The sequence below is a fragment of the Cinclus cinclus genome, chromosome 27 (genome assembly GCF_963662255.1).
Source record: "Cinclus cinclus chromosome 27, bCinCin1.1, whole genome shotgun sequence".
In the NCBI taxonomy this organism is placed as follows: domain Eukaryota; kingdom Metazoa; phylum Chordata; class Aves; order Passeriformes; family Cinclidae; genus Cinclus; species Cinclus cinclus.
In genome coordinates, this window is record NC_085072.1 from 6,624,716 (window position 1) to 6,642,122 (window position 17,407).

Sequence of the window (17,407 nt, forward strand, 5' to 3'; positions counted from 1 at the left end):
AGCCCCTTCCCTGCACCAGGCAGTTGTGAGCTGGATGTGTGATTAAGTCTTGCTTTGTTTTGTTTCTCTCCCCCTATGCTGACCTCAACCCTTTTTTTCCAGGTGTACGAGGTAAGTCCCATGCTGTCCAACCCACCACATGCTGTGCCCAGCTAGGGTCCTTGCTCCATTTCATGGGACGGTGCTCATACATTCCCATCCCATCCATCCCACTGACACTAACCCCAGCACAGGCCATCCTGGATCCCCAACCAGGCTATGCCCACCTTGGCTGCTTCCATTGATGTTAATTAAGTACAAATATGCACCCACAAGGAGAGGGTTGAACTGCCAGAGGCAGCAGGAAAGGCTCAAATGGGGCCTGTCCCATGGATGGGGACAGTCCCCTTCTTGCCTAGGGAATGGAGATACTCTCCTGACATCCTGTAACTGAATGTTTTGGCACGGGGACCTTGGTGCAGCCCTGCCAGTGTCACTGAGGGCACTGGGATGCACTGCCCATCTGTGCATCTCCAGGACTGCCTGATATGGTCTCAAGTGGCTCTGTTCCTGTCAGCACCCACATAGGTCTCAGTGCTTCCCTCCTTCCACCATCAGCAGAGCTGGATACCTACTTTGTTTACGCTGAAATGCTATGCTGGTGCTTCTCGAAACACCCTATAGTAGTCTGCTGGTGCCTGTGGGGACTGGGACAGATCCTGCATGTTCTCCAACCCTTCTTTCTCCCACCTTCCCTTGGAGCAGGCCCTGGCACATGTGGTGAGTCCAGAGTGCCTGTCCTGTTGCTCTCCCACTAGTTGAAGGGATCCGGTTTGGGTCCGGTTCGGTCCCTGTGCAGTGTCCATCCCTCTCCCTGGCCCCAACCCACTGCTCACCCACCTGCTGCTCTGTGTGTGCTGTGTGCATGCTGCATGCTCAGATGAGATACCAGCATGCTCTGTGGAAGGCTGGTTGTCCCTCTTTGCTCCCAGCAGGATCCACAGGGCAGAGAGAGGTGTGGAGCAGAACCCTCGCTCTGCAGAGGCTAGAGCAAGGGACATCCCTGTAAATAAATGCCTCTTGTTGAAATGGCTGTGATGGCGTTAATGTGGGGATGGATTGGCCCTTCCTGATGGACCAGGGTGCTGGTGCCATGCCTGAACAGCCTGGTGTAGGTGCTGGTGGGGAGCACATCCCCACCAGCTGGAAGACATCCTGACTAGGACATGGGTCCCGCTCTTTGGGGCTCTGGTACCATCTGGGCCGGGGTGTGTGTTGTCCAAAGGGCTGTGAACCCCATCCATTCACTGTGCCAGCAGAGTGGGGTTAGACTGCAGCCTTCCCCAGCATGGTGGTGGTGCTGCCTCTGTGATGGTTGTAGTTGTACAGTCTGTAGCTCAGACTGTCCGTAGGTCCTGGACAGGCAGGGCAGGACTAAGCCAGGTCTCTACTTGCAAGGCTGCACTTTGGACTGCCTCTAACAAGAACATTTCCCTCTCCTGTAGCTACGCAGCTCCTTTAATAAGGCCTTCAGCATCAAGAAGGGCCCCAAATCAGCCTCATCCTACTCGGACATTGAGGAGATTGCCACACCAGACTCGTCAGCCCCCTCCTCCCCCAAGCTACAGCATGGCTCCACAGAGACTGCCTCACCCTCCATCAAGTCCTCCACATCCTCCTCCGTGGGCATCGACACAACTGAGTATGTGGGGCCAGGGAGGGCCAGTGGCTGGGGTTGCAGGCTCCTGCCAGAGACTCGTGTGAGACCTGGTCTCTCCCTTGGCCCAGGCTCTTCCAGGCCCATAGCGAGGGTGAGCCTGAGAAGAAGGAGGTGTCAGAGCTGCGGTCAGAGCTGTGGGAGAAGGAGATGAAGCTGACAGACATCCGCCTGGAGGCCCTCAACTCAGCCCACCAGCTGGAGCAGCTGCGGGAGACAATGCACAACATGCAGGTAGGGACCCCTGCTAGCAGCCTGGCCGCTCTCAGTACCAGAATCCCCACAGTCCATGCATCCTCACCACTGTGCTGCACCCCAGGGTGCAGCTGGCATACAGCTCCTTACCCTGTGCCCTACTTTGTTGTGCCCCAGTTGGAGGTGGATCTCCTGAAGGCTGAGAATGACCGTCTCAAGGTGGCCCCAGGGCCTTCAGCAGTGCCAGGTTCTGTTCCCAGCCATATCACGAGCACATCGGCCTCCTCTTCACCAAGGCGCTCCTTGGGTCTCACCCTTGGCCACACCTTGAGCCCCAGCCTGGGGGATGCAGGTAGGGGTGATAGAGCTGCTGGCAGATGGGGAAGGGCTGGGGTAGGGAGGAGTGTGTGTGGTGGCACTGTGCTGCTGCTCACCCTGGAGTGAGCAGAACATCTGTTGTGCTGCTGGTGCTGCTGTCATCCGCAGCAGGATTTGCCTCCGGCTGGGCATACCCAGGCCTGGTGGTTTGGCTCTGGCCAACACAGCCTCACTGCTCCATCCCCAGACGTGTCCCCCATGGATGCTGTCAGTGCTGGCACCCAGAAGGACGAGCTGACACTTCGGATTGTGGTGCGCATGCCGCCCCAGCACATCATCAAGGGGGTGAGTGTGGGGTGTCGGGGGAGCCTGACCATGTCACGGCCCTAACAAAGAGGCGAAGGATGCCTCCTGGGATGATACGCTGCTGCAGCACTGCAGACTTCTGCCTTGGCTCCTAGGACCTCAAACAGCAGGAGTTTTTCTTGGGCTGGACCAAGGTGAGCGGGAAGGTAGACTGGAAGATGCTGGATGAGGCTGTCTGCCAGGTCTTCAAGGTAGGAGCAAGAAGAACACTCTTTAGAGAGCCATCCTTTGACTCCACTCCACCAGGCCTGCTATTCCTCGGCCCAGGTCCTCCCCAGCTCTCTTGGAGCTGCTCTCTGCTAGCCCTCAGGGGCACTGACAGCCCTGTCCTTCTCCATGTAGGATTATATCACCAAGATGGATCCTGCATCCACACTGGGGCTCAGCACCGAGTCTGTCTACGGTTACAGCATCAGCCACATCAAGCGGGTGCTGGACACGGAGCCGCCAGAGCTGCCACTGTGCCGCCGGGGCCTGACCAGTGTTGTTGTGACACTCAAAGGTCAGTGTGGCAGAGGGGCTCCATGGTTATGCCATGTCCCTGCTGTCTCAGGGTATTGCAGGGTGTGAGTGGGACCTTCAGCCCTCCCCTGCCCACAGGCTTGAAAGAGAAGTGCGTGGACAGCCTGGTGTTCGAAACACTCATCCCCAAGCCCATGATGCAGCACTACATCAGCCTCCTGCTGAAGCACCGCCGCCTGATCCTCTCAGGGCCCAGTGGCACTGGCAAGACCTACCTGACCAACCGCCTGGCTGAGTACCTGGTGGAGCGCTCGGGTCGGGATGTCACTGAGGGCATTGTCAGCACCTTCAACATGCACCAGCAGTCCTGCAAGGTGAGGGCACACAGCAGTGTCCCTGTGGGCACTGGTGCCATGGTCCCCATGGTTGTCATGCCATGGCCCCACACATACATCTGGCCTGTTTGTTCCAGGATCTACAGCTGTACCTGTCCAACCTGGCCAACCAGATTGACCGGGAGACAGGCACGGCGGACGTGCCCCTGGTGATCCTCCTGGACGACCTCAGTGAGGCAGGCTCCATCAGTGAGCTTGTCAATGGTGCGCTCACCTGCAAGTACCACAAATGGTGAGATCCCTGCTGCTCCCACTGATGTCACTGGGCTGTGGGATGAGGCCATTTATATCTGCTGTGCCCAGATCAGCTCTGTCTTGAGCTGGGGTGACTCAGAGGCTTTTTCTCATGAATGTTGTCTCTCTGTCACTCACCCAGCCCATATATCATTGGCACTACCAACCAGCCTGTGAAGATGACCCCAAATCACGGCCTCCATCTCAGCTTCAGGTAGGAATTGTACATCCCTGGGGATCATCCTTGTGGGGTTGTGGGGGACACAAGCTATCACTTGCCCCTTGGTGTTTCTGTGGTCACATCCTATGACTGGGGACCCTGATTAGGACTGAGCTCCAAGCCTGTCCCTGCCATCCCAGAAGGACCTGATATTCCCCAGCTTCGGGCAAACACAGGGTGGGGATGCAAGGAGGGACCCAAAGAGTGTTGGGGCAGGGCGGCTTGTGTGGAGACCCGGCCCTGACCACCGAAGTCTTTCCCCAGGATGCTGACCTTCTCCAACAATGTGGAGCCAGCCAATGGCTTTCTGGTGCGCTATCTGCGGCGGAAGCTGCTGGAGTCAGACACAGACATCAATGCCAATAAGGAGGAGCTGCTGCGGGTGCTGGACTGGGTGCCCAAGCTCTGGTACCATTTGCACACATTTCTGGAAAAGCACAGCACGTCTGACTTCCTCATCGGTATGGCCTTGCCTCGCCTTCCTCCTCTGTCCTGGCCTGCAATGAGCTCTGGGGACTGGGACCAAACCCTCCCAGAATAGCTCAGGAGGGCTGACATGTTCCCTTTGTCTCCCAGTGCCACAAACCACAGCTGGTGGGTGATGCACACAAGCATTGCTCTTCCCTGGGTTGTCTGTTCCTTTGGGATCTCTCACTAGGGGTGTCGGCCAAGGCTGCCAGTCCTCCCAGCACCTTTCCGTGGGCATGGAGGAGCTGTGTTTTCCCAGGAGGATCCCCCATGCTTCACCAAGCTTTTGGGGGATAGATTGAACTTGGCAGCTCCCTTCCTTACTTGGGAGATACTGTCTGCCTGCTGTGTAGGCAGGCGGATGGTGCCTAGTCACTGTTCCCAGGGACACCCTGCCAGCCAGGTGTGCCCACCTCAGTGATGTGAGCCTTGGGCCAAGTGACTGGGCAGGGGAACCCAGCTCCCATTTCTACTGTCTACTTTCCCCCCACAGGTCCCTGCTTCTTTCTATCCTGCCCTATTGGAATTGAGGATTTCCGGACCTGGTTCATTGACCTGTGGAACAACTCCATTATCCCATACCTGCAGGAGGGGGCGAAAGATGGGCTTAAGGTAGCCAGTGCTGCTGGCACATGTGAATGCAAGCCAGTGTGGGGATGCACTGATACACCTGTCATGAGTTGAGGGAGAGGGGTGGCACTGGGATTGTGGGTGCAGGTGACATCTCTGTCAGTCCCTGTGCTCTGTGGCTGTTGTGGGACATAGCACTGTCCTGGGGGTTCAGGGTGCCACATTGCTGGCTCTGGCATGTATGGAGGAAGCAGCTGCCACTTGTTCCCTGCCACAGGTCCATGGGCAGAAGGCGGCCTGGGAGGACCCCGTGGAGTGGGTGCGGGACACTCTGCCCTGGCCGTCAGCACAGCAGGACCAGTCCAAGCTCTACCACCTGCCCCCACCCACTATCGGACCCCACAGTGCCGTGTCCCCCCCTGAGGAGCGCACGGTGAAGGACACCACACCCAGCTCCCTGGACTCAGACCCGCTGGTACGCTGGCCAACAGGAGGGGCTGGGAGGAGCTGGTAGCAGAGCAGGGCGGAGCTTCACTTTCCCAGTTAATTCTCATTGTTAAAAGCCTGATTTGGGGATGCAGAAACACTTTGTGCTCCCAGGAGGAGCAGTGGGTGTTGGGTGGTGGCACTGGCAGGTGGGCTGCACACCAGGACACAGGGTGATGTGCTAGTGGAAGGGCATGACATGACACTCCATGAGGTGTCATGTCCACATGCAGAGCCGCAGACAGGCACACGTGCTCCTGCGTGTCCTGATGTGTCACCTGGATTCACCTCCTGACTGATCAACTGCCACAGGTGATGCCAGCTGATGCTGCTTTGGCACACTTAGTCTTGAGCATTCCACCTGTGCCCGAGGCTGGATCCTGGCCCAGGGGAGGGGTTTTGCAGCATTTCTGGGATTTGCTTTATCCTCTAAGGAGCTTCCCAGCAAGGCTGGTTTGGGAGGGCAAGGAGGGCCAAGTGGCCTCCCCAGTCACCTGTGGGCCTCCTGTCCACCTTGGGTTCCTGCCATGCTCCTGTCCCTACAGATGGCCATGCTGCTCAAGCTCCAGGAAGCTGCCAACTACATTGAGTCTCCAGACCGTGAGACCATGGTGGACCCTGACCTGCAGTCGACTCTGTGAGGCCTGGATGTGCCAGCCCAGGTTAAGGGGAGCTGCTGCTGGGCTGCTCTCCTTTTCCTTTGGCATCCGGGAGTGTGGGGCTGGCAAGAAAGCGGAGAGGAGAAGAGCAGGGCTCTGGGATGTCCTGGTGGAAATTCTGCTCATCTGTGAAAGAGCATGAGTTGCTATCTCTCCTCCCAGCCCTCGGGATAGGAGAATCCTGGTTTCTCTTCTTGTTTTTTTCTGTCTCTATTGAAAACTCTTGGGCTTTCGGACCAAGGTGACCGCCGAGGCTGAGCCCCTACTCCCAGGAGCTGCAGGAAGGCCCCTGCGTGGGGCAGGGACCCCGTGGGAGCCACCTGGGCCACAGCTCGGGGCACAGGAGGAGCTGGGGCTGCAGGATGAGGGCATGGGCATGAGGAGCTCTGGCTCCCTCTTCACCCATCAGCCACAGCCTCTACTGTGGAGCTCCCACCCTGTGCCAGCCAAGGGGAGCATGGCTGTCACCGCTCTCTCTGCATTCCCTGTTCCACCTTGATGGCAGCCACTGTGACCAGGACAGCCCAAAAACCCTGCTTTGGTTATTTTATTTTATTCCCTCTCTCCCCTTTTCCTTTGGCCGAGTCCAGGCTTTGCTTTGGTCCCTTTTTTTGTTCTGGTTCTTTGCTCTCCTGGCCTGGAGCTTATGGTCTGGTGGCTACTGCTTCCCTGGCAGCAGTGCCCTTTCCCTTTAGTCTCTTTTGCAGCTGCTGGTTTCACCACTCAAACCACCTCTGTCACAAAACTGGTGCTCACTGGATGATCTCCAGTCCCTGAACCCACCTCCTGGGGCTGCACAGGTTGGCTGAGGTGGGACTTGGAGGTCAGGGTGGAGGCAGGTGGCAGCAAGAGGCTCCCAGAGCATCTCCTCACATGGCAGCTCCCTCCTCAAAGACGCAGGTCATCCGGACGCTGTCTCCCACCAGGTTGGGATGCCACAGGACATCCCTGGGCAGCTGGATACCATCCCTGTCCCGTTGGTGGAGGGGTTTGCCCCACCAGCCTCCCATCCCCTTGGTGCTGCCAGGCCTGGGGCTGTGGATCAATGAGCCTGGGGTTGCTGCCCATGAAGCCTGCTCCCCCTGGCCCTGTGCCTTCCTGCAGCCTGGCAGGGTCTGTGTTGGTGCTTTGGGGGCACCTGGGTTTGCCATGTGTCCTGGCCTTACCCTACATTGTCAAAAGGTCAGATTCCATGGAGAGGGTCAGCCCCGGTGCTGCTGTGGTGCCTTAATCCCTGGCCATGCGGGAAGGGGGCACGTGGGGCTTGGGAGAGTGCTGTCACAGCCTGCTCCAGCTTCAGTGTCCTCTGTCCCCAAAGCCATCTTGCTTGGGATGGAATGAAGGGGCTGGGACTGCTGCCTGCAGCACCCTTGCTGGCCTGTCCCCTGCCATGGCTCCAGGGTGCCCTGGGCTCTGGGGGTCCCCTCCTCCCTACTGCCCTCCAGCTCAGCCCCCACATTCATCCAGGGCCCTGGAGAGACGTATGAGGAGCAGTGACCCCAGGGCCAGATCAACTGAGCCCACCCTGTCCCCAAACTGCCAGGCTAGGGACTGGGCAGCCTCAGCCCCCTGTGCCGTGGCTGGTGTGGCCTTCAGGGACACCTCACACCCCTCTGGAATGGGCACCTCCCACAGTGCCCTTGGAGGCTGCTGACGCCTCTGCCCTCGGTGCTCTTGGCCAGTGTGTCCTGCCTCGCCGCACCATGGTGCTCGCTTTTCCCACTTCTCAGTCTGTCTGACAGCCTCCTGCTGCTGCCAGGGCCGGCCAGCCTGGCCCCTTCCCCCAGGGATCTCCGGGATCTCCTCTCCATGCTGGCTTGGGCGTTAAGGCTTTCTGTTTGCCTTCTCTTGTGTTGCTGACGTCGAGGACTCGTTGTACATAGCCCTGTCGTGGAACGCCCTGTGTGGGTTGGGGGGGGCCGGCCCTGCGCCTTGGTTTTGGGCTTTTTTTTGTACTCTGTGATGACTGTGCTGTGCTGACTTCTTTTCTGATTGTATGAGACTCTGGCCCAGCAGCTACTCGAGGTTGGCAGTGGGGACCCAGCTGTCCCCTCCAGCCCCTCTCACCCTCCTTGGGACTCTGGTGCCCAGGGTGGGAAGGGACCGATGCACCTTTGGGGGCTGCCCTGTGCCCAGATGCCCTGAGGAGTCCCATGGGAGGAAGGGCAGCCTTGCTTGAGCTTTTTTTTCTGACACCTCCAGGGAGCCACCCAAACCTGGACCAAACTGTAGCCGTCCCCCACTCCTGAGCATCCCCTAGCCTGCGTCCTTCAGGTTTGCCCTGTCCCTCCCCAGATTGGGACTGCCCCTCGTCCCCTCACCTCGGCCCTGGCAGCTGGAGGTGAGTAGCAGCTGGAGATGTGATCCAGGAGGAATTTCTGAGGGAGGAAGGAGGACTATGCTAGCAGGTGGGCCCTGGGATTGGCATGTTTGGGGGCCTTGGCTGGGGTTACCTGGCCAGAGGAACCAGGTCCTGGTGGATTCCTCCTGGCTTACACCAAGCACCTCATGTCCCCAAGGCTGTCAGCTGTCTGGGGGCCAACCCCTGGCTGTGGGCTGAACCCTTCTGTCCCTAGGGAAGGGGTTCAAGGATTGCTCTAACTCATCCTCCTGCCACCTCCAATGGTGCCCACCACCTCCAAAGGTGCTTGCTACCCCCGAAGGTGCCCATCACCCCACAAGGGTATCTGCCACCTCCAGAGGTGCCAGTTGCCCCCAAAGGTGCCCATGGTCCCTGGGAGTCCCCCTGAAGGGCTGGAGGTGTGTGATGCCTGCACCTCACCCTCCTGCCCCCTTGAGCTGCTGCTGCCTGGTGGCCTGAACCTTACAATTTTAGCTTTTTTCTATTAAACACAACCTTTTTTAATTAAATAAAAGATTAAATTGACAAATTCCTGTTCTAGATTATCTGTGTAATGAACTGGGTTTTGTGTTTCTTAACTGCATGGTATTCCTGCCAAGGGGTTTTATAGCACTTTTTAAATTTCTCTTTAAGGTTTTGGTCCAGATTTCTACTGCTCTTGCCTGTCTGTTTTTGCTTTTTCCTTGCACCCTCCATGTTTGTAAACTCGCTCCATTTTATACCTGATGTTGAGACCCAGCCCCACATTGTACATAGCTGCGGGAACAATCATAGGGAACAAACAAACACCATCTGGACTCTTTCCACGATTAGTTGGTTTTTACTTCAAAGAAATTTTAAAAGAAACATAAAAGGAAGCCAGGAAAAGGCTTGAGGATATTCTGAAAAGACAGAAACAAATCCAGCCCTCCACCAAGTCAGCTTCTGCTGCCCACACTGCCCGCACCAACTGGCATGTCTCTTCTCAGTCGTCTAACACCATTGGATTCAATAAAGTGATCTCCTGTACTGTTGGCTTCTGGTCCTGTGTCTGCGGCTCTGGTCCTGTGTGGTAGAGGGGTGGGTGGTTGTACACATCATAGAAGGTGATAGTTTGGATGGAAGGGACCTTAAACCTCATCTCAGTGGAGGGGACACCTTGCACTATCCCAGGTTGCTCCAAGCTCCTGGCTTTGACCATTTCCAGGAATGGGGTGGCCACAACTTCCCTGGGCAACCTGTGCCAGGGCCTCACCACCCTCACAGCCAAAAATTCCTTCCCAATATACCATCTAACCCTGCCCTCTGGCAGAGGAAGCCATTCTCCCTTGTCCTGTCCCTCTAGGCCCTTGTACAAAATCCATCTCCAGCTCTCCTGGAGCCCTTTTCAGCACTGGAAGGGGCTCTTGAGCTCTCCCCAGGGTCTTCTGTCCAGGCTGAACATTCCCTACCTCTCCTAGCCTGTCTCAAAAGCAGAGGGGCTCAAGCTCTCAAAGCATCTACCTCTGTCCTTCATAGTTGCCTTCCTGCAAAATCTGGGAAGGGAGCCTTAGCAGAAATGCTTCTGGGTTGAAATCTTAGCTATTTTGCAGGATGCTGGGAGCAATTTTTGGGGTTGGGGACCTCTCTCCCAGGGTCACACTCCTGTAAAGTTGGGTAGGCAGAAATGTTTGTGCAGTTCAGGACATGGAAAGCAGGAGGTCTCTTTCCTGGGGCAGGAGAGCAAGGTCCTACCTGAGGTGAGCAGGGGGAAGAAGGTTTGGGGTGGGTGGGCATTCCCAGGGCCCCTTTTGCCTAATCAGGTCTGATATGATCTAACATTTTGAAAGGACATGATAGTGACAGATGCCACATCAGCTCAGGGGGACAGAGGTGGCATAGTGTCCCTTGTGCAAATTCAGTTTGCAGAGGACGGCTGTAGGCTGAAGCAGGCAGGGAGAGCCCGGTCTTCCCACGGCGTCCTCAAATCTGTTTTCCCCTCCGGAGAGCGATCCTGGGGAGGGGACAAATGCTTCAGGAGTCGTTAATTAATGACGGGATTGCGATGAGCTATAAGAGACTGCAGTGGCGGATCCAGGGCCAGGAGAGGGCTCTTCCCATCGGCTCCCGCTCCTCCCGCAGGGCGAGTTCACGCGAGTTCCTTACGTTGGGTGCGGTCCCGGACACGGAGAGTGGGACCGGTTTTGGTGACGCCCGGTCTCTCGTCCGCAGAGATGCGCCCTGTGCGTGCACCCCGACCTGTGCTGACTCCAAGCCCTGTGCAGGCAGCAGAGCAAGCAGGAGAGGAGAGCAGGCGGGAGAGGAGGCAGGGGAGCAGCAGAAGGGTCCCACGCATCGTGACTACGGGAATTGCCACGGTGTAGAGCCAGAGGAATCGATCCGAGCTGTGGGGCGGGGGGGCGATGCAGAAGGACCACACGGGGATGATGCTGACACTTCAATTCCAGACGGACTCCTGCGTTTGGGAGCACTCATCCACCCTTTTCAAGGATGGTGGGCAGGGGAGGGTCCCTTCGGTCCGGGAAGCCAGCACCCCTGGGTGCTGTAGTGGGGATGTGGCCCCCATGCAGGACCTTTCCCCTGCCCGCAGTATCCGGTGGGAGTTCGTGTCTGTCTCTGTGATATGCGTCGGGAGCTGGTGCAAGACTGGCAGGGGGTTTTGCTGGTGCAAGACTGGGAGGGGGTTTTGCTGCAGCAAAACTGGGTGTGCAGGGGTTTTGGGCAACGCGGCTCCCAGCTGAGTTGGGACCTCGAGATCCCCTCCCTGCTCTAGGCATCACCTTTCCTGAGTGTCTCTGGCTGGAGCGGCCGGAGCAGCCGGACTTCTGTGTAGCTGAGATGCTCTGGCTGCAAGCACTGTGACCAGGGGGGTGCTGGAATGGAGGTGGTGGACCCTCAGCTGGGGTGATTTGGGGTGAACCCACAGGGTCCCTGTCCCTGGCTCATGTATGGGGAGTAAGGAGTGTCCAAGGGCTCCCTTTCCCACTGGAGGCTCCGCTGATGGGAAAGGGATCCCACAGCAGGGGCAAAACTGTCCCCGCACTGCCCTCCACTCCCCACCCGGGCTCCTCACTCGAATCCCGTCACCTTTTTCCTGATGTTTTGGCTCTAAAACCAAAGCTGGTTCCCAGCAGCCCTCTGGATCTAGGGGAGGCACGGTGGAGGTGCCACCACCACAGCTGCCTCCAGTGCCTCTCTCCTGTAGCCCGGCAGGTCCCTGTGGCGGTGGTGGCGGCAGTGGTGGGTGGCTGGCGGGTGGTGATCTGGACAAGGTCACTGATGAGAAGGGATCAGTGTGCGTGACCAGTGCGAGGTGACTGATGTGAAATGTTTGGTGCTGGCGCCGAGTATTAGTGCCTGGTACGAGGTGCTTGGTGGACGTCCCTGGTGTCAGCGCCAGGTGCTGCGTGTGAAGTGACCCCGATGCGGGGCGCCTGTGCCGGCTGCCTGTGCTCGGTGCTGCTGTGAAGTACCCGGTGTGAGGTGACCCCGATGGGGATTTCCCGGTGCCCAGTGTGAGGTGACCCCATGGGGTGCCTGTGACAGGAATGAGGTGGCCCGTTCGGGTGTCCGGTGCCCGGTGCCGATTCCCGGACGCCGCGGGCGGTGCCGCTCCCGCACGAGCCCCGGTGCGCACCCCCGGGGGGGGGCCGGGCGGACCGGGGTGCGCGGGCGGGGCCGCGGGCGGGGCCTCCCGGTGGCGGGCGGAGCCTCGCGGAGCCGCCGCACGCGAGCCCGTAGGGGCCGGGGCTGCCGCAGCGCCGCGCAGGTCCCACCGCCTGCCCCGCACCGACCGCTCCCGTCCCCGCCCGCCCCGCACCGACCGCTGCTCTCCCCGCCCGCACGGACCGCACCGCAGCGCTCCCGCCCGCCGCCCCGGCCGGTAAGTGCCCGTCCGCACTCCCGCCGAAGTTTCCCCCGGTGCCGCAGCGGCGCGGGCTCTGCGGGACGGGAAGCCCGAGCTCTCGCCCATCCCGTGCCGGCGCCGCCGCCCGGTGCGATTGTCCATCGTGGGGTGGGATGGAGTACTCGCCGCGGGCACCGGGTAATGCACCGCGCCGTGTCTCGGTGCCCGGAGCGGGGCAGGGACTTGCGCTTTTCCCGGGAATCCATCCCAGGACACAGGTCCCAGAGCTGGCTAGCGCCTGGAGGCTGCCCGTGGGGGGCTGCGCTCAGAAGGCGGCTGGGGACGGAGCCTGGAGAGATGGAGAGGGGGGCGGCCAATGGTGCGGGAGGCTGCGGAACTGGCGGGGAGCACCCAGGGGCGTGGGGAGCCTCCCGGGGAGTCCGCGCGGTGCCGCCGGGTCAAAGGTGCCCTCTGGGCGCTGCGGAATGCTCTACCTCCTCATCCTTGCGGATGCCCGACAATGAGTGCCCTTGGGGTGCTGGCCCCGGGAGTGGCGGGGGCGCGGGGCTGTTCCCGCATCATTGCGGGGAACCCACCCTGGTGCGGGGAACCCGGGGAGCGACGTGGCCCCAGCGTGGGCAGCTACAAGCCCCGCTGCTGTGACGGCTTCTTCGTGGAGGCCTGGCCAGGAGCCAGCTCCAAACAAACCCTTCGTCTGGGTTCCCGTGCCGTAGCTGCACCATCTCCGGGATCCTCCAGTACTCCCTACTCTGGCTGGGTGCCGTCAGGGTGCAGCCGTGCAGAGGGGCTCAGTCCAGCGCCGGGGATGTCACACTGGGATGCTGCAGTCCTTGCTGTGCCCAGCACATCGCTGCTTCCCTCAGCCTAGTTTTAAAGAGTGATCCCAAAGGAGCTCTGCAAATTGCGCAGGGGACAGGCAGCGTTGCAAGGTGACTGTGGCATAGAGAAGGGGGAACACAAGTCTGTCACCCATTGCTTCGTGGTCTCCAACTTGTATCAGTGCCTCTGTTTCTCTCTGCACGGCACTCCTTGGCGCAGCGCTCTTCTGTCCTCAGGGTGAGAGTGGCCGGGGTGCTGAGGGGTGTCACCCACTGCAGAGTGTCCGATAGCACAGCCTCCTGCGCTGTGGAGCTGCAGAGCACTGCTGGACTCCCCGCCTGCTCCTCTGCTGCAGCAAAACTTCAGTCCTGAGCGCAGGCTGGCTGGTACGCGAGGTGCTGCTGCAGCGGTGTTACTCCTGCACGCACCGAGCGGCAGCGCAGCCACCGGCAGGAGTCTCCATCCTGCTGCATTATTCCTCTCTAGCACAGCTCCTCGGCCGCACGCTGCTGAGAGCTGCCGGACCCCCGGGGCACCCCTGGGGCATCCCCGGGCTCTGCGACCTTGCTGCGTGTGGGTCCTTTGGCTGCAGGGTTTGCGTGGGAGAAGTGTGGCTTGCGGTGGTCCATATGCAGGGGGAGTGTGAGGCATCATGGAAGAGGTGAGGCACCCAAGGTCATTGAGGCCAGCCGTGGCAGTGGGAGTCACCTGTGTTGCTTGAGAACAGACCACCCAGCAAAGCACCCCAGTGCCTCCAAACCCAAACGCCTCTCGGAGTGATGCCATGTCTCCTCATTGCTTATGGGTGTAGTACAGGAATGGGTCTGACCTTGCCCGGTCCCCTGGCACCTTGCCCGGCCTCCCGTGGTGAGTACTGCTGTCCCGCTTGCTGGGAGCCAGTTTGAAGCGCCGGTGCCCCTGATTCTGCAGGGTGAGGACACGTCCAGGCCTGCAAGCCCAGTGATGGCAGCAGCGGTGAGCAGCCCCAGCTGCACTGCATTGCTGCTGGCCACCCTGGCTCTGCACCCCGCTGCCCACAGCACCTATGGTCGCAGAGGAGGGAGGACACACAAATACAGTCATATAGACTCTCACATATGTACACGGATATATGTTATAAGTATGGTTGGGAAGGGGGTTTCCAAACACAGCCACTGTGGCATTTGCTGCCAGCTGCTCTTGTGAGAGCTGCCTCCTGTTCCATAAGCCCCAGGGATGGTCACTGGGCTACAGCTAGAGACCACTGAAGCGAGCTGGGACTCCCACTCCACCGCGGGCCCTTCCTCCAGTTCACCATGGTTTTGGCAAAGTCCCAGATTTGGGAGCCAGATGACTGCAGCTCCTCATTATGACTGGAGTTTCTCCTTCCCTGGGCTGTGCAGAGAGCTGTGAGCCGGCAGCCGTGATGTCCTCCAGTAGGATCAATGTCCAGTGTACAGATGGGATTCAGTGCCCACTGGTTAAAAATCCTGTATATTTTAATTCCCTACTCCCAGCAGTGCAGCTCGGCACTGTGCCTGGCCGTGCTCCTCCTCAGCCTGGTGGCCACCAGCACCTTCCCTGCGCCACTTATTTGGAGCTGCTGGTGAGTGCAATCGGCAAAATGCTTTTGCCCTTGGCTGCAGTCGGCCTTTCCCTCCTAGATGAACGCCCAGCTCTTCCCTATCTCATGCCCTCAGCTCAGATCCTGCATGAGCCTGCGTTCCCCAAAGCACTCTTTGATTATTAGCCCTAATAATTGTGTTATCGCATTGACTGAACTGTTTCAGATGCCAAAGCTAATTTTGCTCTTCATGCCTTCCTTCATCAGTAATGGGATTTTGATAACATCATGCATCCAAAAGTATTGGATAAACTTGGCATAATTCCCCATTTATTAATTAAACCGTAAATTAGGCAGTGTGCGTCTGGAATCTGAACGCCCCAAACTGGTGTGATCCTGCAGCTGGGGATGGTGCTGGTCTGCTCCTGTCAGCCCTGGGGTGTGGGATCCTGGTGTGTCCTGCTGAGTTTGGGGACTCCCACATCCCAGTGGGACCACCTGCTCCATTGTTTCCCACATGCTGGAAGTTGTTTCATCTGCTCTGGTGTTTGGAGTAGGAATCATGTTGTCCCTGAATTTAGCTGCTGGTCAGCAGTCTGGCAGAGCTCCTTGTCCCCCTGGGGTGGCTCTGCTGGTGCTGGTGCTTTGAGAGGGGTGACTGCAGCCAGCTCTGGCAGTACATGTGGCAGTACTGGCTGTGCCAAATTCCTGCCCTCTGGAGCCACATCCCACTCTCCCACACAGGGAGTTGTCTGACTGTTGCACCAAACCCATTCCCACTGGCTGTCTGTGGCCCACTGGCCTGGAAGGCACTGACAGGGTGTCCTTCTCCTTGTACATCTTAAGGAGAGCTGGGGTGGTTTAATTAATCAGGTTTTTTGTTTTGGTTTGGTTTTCTTTTTTTTTGTTGGTTTTTTTTTTTTTTGTTTTTTTAATCTGGACCAATTAATCCCAGTTTTTCCTAGCCCTGTGGGGTGCAGCAGATGTGGACTCTGGGCTTGTGCATCCTTGGGAATATGGGGAGACCAGGAGAAAAGTGGGTTCTTGTGGCACGAGGTGTAGGTGGTGCTGTGGGATGTGATAGGGTAGTCCAAGCCCCGAGTATATGCTGAGCTGGAGGTGGCCTGGGGGGACTGCTCTGCTGCCAGGGACCTGGGGAGCTGCCCTGGAGCCGCCCTGGAGCCAGGCTGAAGCCATGGGGATTGGGAGTGTCTGTGAGCTGCAAGATGCCCAAGACATGCCTGTGTGCTAGGCTGGTTTGGGATCAGCAGAGCTGATCTAGCGGCTGACATTCTGGCAGTGCTGGCATGGGATAAGGCATCCCTGACTCCTGTGAACCTCATGTGGTGCCTCACAGCACAGCAATTATACCAAAACACCATAGAGGTGAGATCAGCCTCCAAACTGCTCAGCATCATCCCAGGGAGACCCCTCCTATCTTCTCCTGCAGGACATAGGGTGGCCCTGGGGACATGCTGGGACTGAGGGCTGCTGGTTCTGGGGAAACCCAAATGGCACCACAGCTCTCACTGGCCTTGAGCAGAGGATTCAAGGAAGAAAACAACCCCAAATTTCAGAGCCATGAGTGGATTTACTAGCACATGGACTCCCTGTGGGCTCTGTTGCTGTCTTGCTCTGTTCCCAGGGGGGTCCCAAGGTTTTCTCCTGGAGCTGAGGTCTGGCAGAGCTGGGTTAGTGCCTAGGATGAGGTACTGGCTTGTGCTCCCACTGCCCATGCAGCCTGGTGCCACAGTGAGCTGTGTGTGGCTGTGCCTGCTCTGCTTTGTGCCACAGGAGAGCCCAGCAGAGACCTCCTGGTGGAGTGGCATGGGCCTGACCCTTGGAAGTGATGGTGACTACCAACACCAGTTCAGGAACCAGGGTACTTGGCATCTGGGCTCTTCACGTTTTTCCAGGGGAGGAGCAACCTTCTTCAGGATGCACTGGTGGAACAGCTCCTCTGTGCAGCCCTGAAAGTGTGTGCTTTTGTGCCTGTGCCAACAAAACACTTGGAGTCACAGGGGGATGCAGTTCAGAGGGGCTGGGCAGGGACCGAGGAAGACCCTGTGGTGTTCAGGGGCTGTGCTCATCACCCTAGCTGGGCTCCCAGCTCTCCCAGGGACATTTCTCCACCTGCACAAGGTTTATTCCTGGAAGTCAGTCCTCTGTCCTGGCCTTGGTGGGGCTTTGTGACACAACAAAACCCCCTGGGCTGCTGTGGTGCTGTGTCCCTGTGATCCCATCATTGTGCTTTTTCCATTCCCTTTGCCACCCCAAATGGCCCTGGGGACACAGAGTTCTACTCTGCCTCTGGGCTCTCTGTGCCTTGGAGCTGGGCAAGCAGCATCAGCATTGCTCCCATGGGTACCCAGTCCTGGGGGACTGAGCCCAGGCTGACAGGGAGGAGGAGGAGGATGAGCATTGCTGGGAGTTCCCAGAGCTGGGAGATGGTTTCCTGGATTCTAACACCAGACCATCAAGACCTTGTCCTTGACTGGGAGCTGTGGAGATCTCCCTGGAGCGTCCCCCTGGAAATGGCCCCTCGTGGCTTGTGTCTGCTTGTTTGGCCCATCTGTTGAGCTGGGGAGCAGCACAGGGTGTGCTCTCCCTGCTCCTGTCTGCGATCGATCCACCGTGTCTCGGCTTACTCCTGGAGCTGCTTTGGCTCTTCCCCAGGAGCTGACCTGGCTCCTTTTCTCTCCTCCCATGCTGATCTGGAGCAAATCAGTGTGGCACAGGGCCATGGCCATGGTGCTGGCAGTGTGAT

At 58.6% G+C, this 17,407-nt stretch overlaps 1 protein-coding gene across 1 annotated transcript in view; it reads left to right on the forward strand.

The window, feature by feature from the left end:
- NAV1 (neuron navigator 1) overlaps positions 1-6,051 on the forward strand; it is a 57,743-nt gene extending 51,692 nt beyond the window's left edge. Inside the window, exons 21-34 of the mRNA XM_062509581.1 lie at positions 103-111; positions 1,485-1,685; positions 1,721-1,930; positions 2,069-2,243; positions 2,457-2,554; positions 2,671-2,766; positions 2,918-3,077; positions 3,176-3,411; positions 3,510-3,664; positions 3,809-3,880; positions 4,151-4,347; positions 4,848-4,966; positions 5,202-5,399; positions 5,956-6,051. Of these exons, the coding sequence (XP_062365565.1) occupies positions 103-111; positions 1,485-1,685; positions 1,721-1,930; positions 2,069-2,243; positions 2,457-2,554; positions 2,671-2,766; positions 2,918-3,077; positions 3,176-3,411; positions 3,510-3,664; positions 3,809-3,880; positions 4,151-4,347; positions 4,848-4,966; positions 5,202-5,399; positions 5,956-6,051 (2,022 nt within the window). The remainder of the gene's footprint in view (positions 1-102; positions 112-1,484; positions 1,686-1,720; positions 1,931-2,068; positions 2,244-2,456; positions 2,555-2,670; positions 2,767-2,917; positions 3,078-3,175; positions 3,412-3,509; positions 3,665-3,808; positions 3,881-4,150; positions 4,348-4,847; positions 4,967-5,201; positions 5,400-5,955) is intronic.
- The last annotated feature ends 11,356 nt before the right edge of the window (positions 6,052-17,407 follow it).